Here is a 5,766-nt window from a genome sequence, read left to right as displayed (position 1 = left end):
TTTTTTGTTTTGTGGCTGTGGAAGAGAGAGAGAAACTTTGCAAAGGCCATCCCTTAAGGATAAAGAAGCAACTTTTTTGTTATGGCCTCCACTATTTGGAATAATGTTGAGGATAGATGAAAACCGTGTGCATTTACTGATTTATTATAGGTAAAGCTATATATTTTTCACCCACTTTATATTTTTGTCCTAATAAAAATGTCGTTACATGTTCTTTTTCTTAATAGCATGTACCACATGTGTTAATTCGTTTTTGCAATCATTCTACAATATCTTCTGGTGCTGTATCAATAAATATAATATAATAATATAATATATATCATTGTGTAAGTGATTGAGTGAGTAACCTAAATGTAAAACAGGGATGTAGCAGGTGCTTTTTAGGTATTTAAAACATAACTTTCTTTCTCACAAAATTCCTACTTTAATATCTCACTCGGATTCGTATGAATTGCAAATGCACAGAATTTTGGTAAATTTATAGATCCGTACGAGGCCCTAAAACGAGGCCAAACCTCTTTAAAATTGGATGAAAATGATGCAAAAAAAACCCTCGAAATTTTCATCCGAAATTTGTGGCCCCACATTCGCTCACACTCTGTTACACTCTCATTCACTCGCTCATGCTCTCTAAATGTTTTCCTGCCTTCTATGCCGACCTCTTCCGTTTCTGCCGACCACGTCCATCTTCAATCTGCATCCCCATGCAATATGTGCAGAAGTCCGCTTAAACCTCAGTGCGCATGTGTAAAGTCTTCTGATTGATTTCATAGGGAAGACTTCCCTGCTACTGATTAATGGCGTCCAACAGCCAATCAGTGTCAAAAAATGTTGGATAATGGCAGAAGCAGCATTGATGGGTTATGGGTGTGGGGGAGGCACATGACTTCCATAGGAAATTGTATCCTTCTTAACTCTCCCTTGAGCATAGGATGCTGGTGGTCACAGGTGGACTCCTTACAATGAGTTTTTTTACATTAACGTTTACCCAACTGCACATCAGGTGAGGGAAGAGGCGGTATTACTCCCTCCCTTGGATCAAAAATGGACCCCTTTATTATGATAAGCAAACGTTGGTAAAGATCCCAGCTACAGGCCCATATCGCTAATTCTGATATGAAATTAGAGGTTAAGATACTGGCTTTAAGACTGAGCAGGGTGATCCGCTCCATGGTACACCCAGACGAGGTGGTAAAAAAAGAGAGACACACCAGATCCCAAATACAGAAACCTTCCGATATCTCAAAATCAAACACTTTGTGGTTTCCGCTGTGACTAAGCGGGGAAGAAGAGACTTAATTTTTTAGGAAAATGTAGACACGATTAATCTCTCGATTATATATACAGTTGACAGGTACTCCTAGATACCAAGATGCCTTTAACAGGGAATTGCGATATCTTTTTTACAAATATTCACTCTCTAACAACCTGCATAAAGGTGGTTTTGAGGTGGTACTTAGAGCCGAAGAAACATGAACACTTATTTTCCCATACAGATGGTCTGTGCTAGGGGGGTTTCCCATACAGATGGTCTGTGCTAGTGGGGTTTGGGGGGGAATTGTTGATTATGTTCACACTTGGTGGACATAAGCGAAGTCATTAAAATTTGGGGATATGCGTTTCAATTAATATCGGAGATACTTAGCTCTACGGTAGAGACATCACGTAAAGTGGTGCCATTGTTACTGAATACCAAGAAGGCGCTGGCAGATGCAGCCCCTTTTGTGCAAGAGTGAATTTCCCCAATATTAAAAAAAGTTGAAAAACTGATCAATTGAGAGTAACTTCGGCCAGTTTGCTTGAAGAAAAGCAGCGCTGTGGTGTGTACATCGGCGTTGGTTTACACCTGAATTGGTGAGACGTTCTAACACCTTACCCAGACTCCCAGACACAATTTGCACCCTGCAGTGTGCCCATCTCACACACACTCTCAAACTAATCCCAAACTTTACTAAGGTGCTGTACACCAAGTGAGGAATTAGTGGTACTAGCGTTCTTTTCTAGTTAGAGTATTAGTGATAGCAGTAATAATGGTGGTGATACTGGTGCTAGTGCATGTAAGGGAATGAGTGGCATCGCTGCACTGCTGGTGCTTCTGCAGAGTGGAAGGGGCAACTTATCTAACAGAGAAATGACCGGAAGATGTCTCGCTTGATTCCTCCGACTCTGGCTCATAATCAAAATCCAGGTCATTGTCATTGTTGATGCAAGTGTTGACCCTCTTCTTCTTCACTTCTTCTGGACCAAACATAGATCTGCTGCTATAAGCTGAAAGTTCCTGTCCATCTTTACTCTGGGGAGTGAGAAATGTTCCGTTGATGGCCTTGGATGCGGTAGTGGTAGCACCAGTGCTGGTTGTGGTGGCACTGCTAGTTGTTTTATTCTATTCTTCACCATATATAGCTTACAAGCAATCTTCTCCTATGATTATTCCAAGGCACCAGAGAGTCCTTGGTAGTAACTAAAATTGTGCCTCACATTGTAGTTGAATATTTCACCACTACTACAGTCAGAATGTATGCTAGCGGTTGTATTTCTAACTCCAGGCAAGAGGACTTCAACCTACTTGAGACCAGTATACCAGTGATCATCTGGCTACTTTTTCGTACATGTCTTCTGCCACCCATGAAAACTGGAATCATTCTGTATCAAAATCAGTTGTAAACACCGGTAAAAATGGGGCAACAAAGTCCCATGTCCTGCCTAATTTGCTATTAAGAGGTTTTGCTGGTAGCGTAAATGTGCAACTTAAACCCAATTCAGGAACAATTTTTGAAAAACCAAAATGCCTAATTTTACCAATCTTTCACAATTATTTACTTATTTAAAAGCGTTTGCTGGGAGTATTACTTAAGAAGTGTATTTCTAAAGCACAACTTAATAGAACACAAGAAAAACATACTTAATTTAATTTTTAAAATTAAAGAATAAATACATTATTATAAAAAAGGGAAAATACATCTGCTGCAGTCCCAGTGATTCAGGAAAATGAACTACAGTTGTACATCTTCTCCAATCCACCCAACCCCAGTAAACTTTCTGCATTATACTTCTTGGCCCTTGCAGTATGTTTAACCCCTTAAGGACAATGGGCGGTCCCTAAACCCATTGAAAACAATGCATTTTGAGCCCGTACATGTACGGGCTTTGTCATTAAGGGGTTAATAGACAAACTTCAATCTCAGCTGAATTTAACACTTGTCACCGTCTCACACTTGTACCTACCATCAGTCTATGGCTGCTGATGACAAGTTGGGGGTCAACACACTTATATGTCAATGCTTGCTTCTTGTAAATACTGAGTGGCCATTAATGACCCCCCCCCTCCATTTTTTGTGGCTATGTCTACCTATCAATCATCTATATGTAGCCTCTACAAACAGTCCCTGACCACCTTCCCATCTTGATAGAGTGCCAAAGCAGAGTGTTAAGGTGCCAAAACAAATAATTCAAAATTAAATAGACACTTGATATATTTAGTCTTATTTGTAACCCGATTAGTTTAGCGACAATAATCATTAGAAAAACTGTGAAAATATGTTTTTTATTTTTTTTTAAGTATATGTTTAACTATCAATACAAAAATGTCAACCGTTAGACCAAACGTTAGAAAAAGAATCATGGTTGAGCCAACGTATTGAAAAAAAACAAAAAGCCAGAGATCCAGATTTTATAGTACAATGTCCTTAATAATATAGGTTGAATTGAATCACTTTAAGTCACTTATGTTGGTTTTGTAGATTTTTTTTTCAATGGCTTCTCTGATATCATGATTCCTCAGGCTGTAGATGATAGGGTTGACCATTGGTGTCACCACTGTGTAAAACAAGGAGAAGACTTTGCCAACGTTTAAGGACTTTCCTCTTGCTGGAAGCATATAAATCCCAATCATTAATCCATAATATGTGGACACCACGATGAGGTGAGAACTGCATGTGGAAAAGGCTTTCCTCCTTCCACTTGTGGTGGTGATCTTAAGGACGGCATGGACAATATATACATAAGAGACTGTGATAACTACGAGAGGGGTGAAAGCTACAGGGACACAGAGTAGGAGGATTTCTATTCGAAAGAAGGATGTATCTGAACATGTGAGCTCCATTAACGGGACAATGTCACAGTAAAAATGGTCAATACGACTTGGTCCACAAAACTGGAGTTGAGATAAGTTTATTATATCAATCAGTGTTGCAAAAAAGCTTATAAACCAACATATCACAATCAATTTCAAGCAAAGCATAGGATTCATTAGAGTGTGATACCTTAGTGGTCTACATATGGCCAGGTACCTGTCATAAGCCATCACAGACAAAAGGAAGCACTCTAGACTTTCAGGCCAGCAAAAAAAATGAAACTGAAGAATACACTCTGTCAAAGACATTGTCCTTCCTTTATTACATATAATCCACAGAGCGTTTGGGACGATATCTGTTATCAGAAGTATATCCGCTAGGGACAGTTGCGTCAGGAAAAAGTACATGGGGGAGTGTAGGCTTCCACAGGATGCCACCAGCCACATAATAACGACATTTCCAGAAAGTGTTATGAGATAAAGTACAAGAAGAAACATGAAGACCAACGTCTTGACCCTCTGAAGATTTGGAAAGCCAAGGAGGAAGAACTCAGCGTTGATTGTCTGATTCATTTCAAATTTCGCCTGGAAAGAGAGAAATGAGAATTAAAAAGGTTGTGATACTGCTTAAGCAGTTTTTAATCACCAAAAAATAATATATTTTAGAAAACATATCCACAAATATGGGAGAAATCCAAAACTGACGGGATTGGCATCGCTTCACAATGAACAGTGAAATGTACAACGCATGTGGTGGAAATTATTTTAGTTACAACATAAATAAAACCTTTTCTTTTTGGGATTTTCAGTTTCTAGTTTTTTGAATTGATTAAGAGAAAGAAATGGAAAAGTCCTCAGGTAGTAAATTTTTCAAAATGGATGTCAACATCTTCTAATGTACAAAGCCAACATATTGAACTCAATTTTTAACTCACCGTGGAGGCAAAGGGCTCCTCCGCAGAGCCGTGGCTTGTTGATGAGATGTCAAACCAGGCTTCTTGTGTGGTTTCTTGGCAGGCAAGATGAAAGGTGCCCAGCAGAAATTAACAATAGATGTGATGGGGGTTAATATAGGTGCTTTACACACTGCCCGAACCTACAGAGGATAAACTAATGTTCTCTAGTGTGCGATTATTTCCCAACAGGAAAATCTAATGATGAAAACATTGTCTACGGATTACTCATGTATTTGGAAAACAATATTTGGAATTGTTTCTTAATTTTTACAACAACGTTATGGGCTGACGTCTTTAATCCATTAGATCCAGGTAGGTTTAAGAAACCAAGTGTGCTTTGAGGTCTTACAGTTATGGGTTAATTCTAGTTATCATCAACAAAGCCATCAAGTCCTCAATTTAAAGAGGATTTAAGATAAAGGCGACTCCGCAAAGCTCACGTTGCGGGGCCCCCGACACAACTAAGTTTACATTTAGGTCTTTTGTCATGGTTTCACAGCAGATTGCTCTAGTGTTGTGAGCTCTCTGCCTTTTCACTGTGGGCGGTTCTTTGAAGCTCCACTTTGCTCTGGCCTATATAAGCCTGCAAGATGCATTTGCCCTTGTGTTTTGCAAGAGTCTGTGCCTTCACTGCAGTAAGGCAGGGCACCTGCTGCAAACTTGCCCTACACGCCTGTACCTTAGGTGGTTATCCATAAAGTTAAACCTCCAGTCTTGGTGGGTCTCTCCTGGGGAAAG

At 39.5% G+C, this 5,766-nt stretch overlaps 1 protein-coding gene across 1 annotated transcript; it reads right to left on the bottom strand.

The window, feature by feature from the left end:
- Positions 1 to 3,709: 3,709 nt before the first annotated feature.
- On the bottom strand, positions 3,710 to 5,517 carry LOC128491654 (olfactory receptor 6F1-like). The gene is made up of 3 exons (XM_053463970.1): positions 5,469 to 5,517; positions 5,008 to 5,081; positions 3,710 to 4,657 (listed from the first exon to the last, which is right to left on the bottom strand). The coding sequence occupies exons 1-3, from the start codon at positions 5,515 to 5,517 to the stop codon at positions 3,710 to 3,712; spliced, it is 1,071 nt and encodes a 356-aa protein (XP_053319945.1).
- Positions 5,518 to 5,766: the final 249 nt, after the last annotated feature.

The sequence above is a fragment of the Spea bombifrons genome, chromosome 4 (assembly GCF_027358695.1).
Source record: "Spea bombifrons isolate aSpeBom1 chromosome 4, aSpeBom1.2.pri, whole genome shotgun sequence".
In the NCBI taxonomy this organism is placed as follows: domain Eukaryota; kingdom Metazoa; phylum Chordata; class Amphibia; order Anura; family Pelobatidae; genus Spea; species Spea bombifrons.
Note: the sequence above shows the minus strand (reverse complement) of the source record. Positions and strands in the feature narration are given on the sequence as shown.

Bases quoted from the DNA above. Each gene is read 5' to 3' on its own strand.
- LOC128491654 (XM_053463970.1), bottom strand. From the start codon at position 5,517: ATGACAAAAGACCTAAATGTAAACTTAGTTGTGTCGGGGGCCCCGCAA. The intron at 5,082-5,468 runs GTGAGCTTTGCG...TTGCCTGCCAAG, and splicing joins TGTGTCGGGGGCCCCGCAAC to AAACCACACAAGAAGCCTGG. The intron at 4,658-5,007 runs GTGAGTTAAAAA...CTCTCTTTCCAG, and splicing joins AGGAGCCCTTTGCCTCCACG to GCGAAATTTGAAATGAATCA.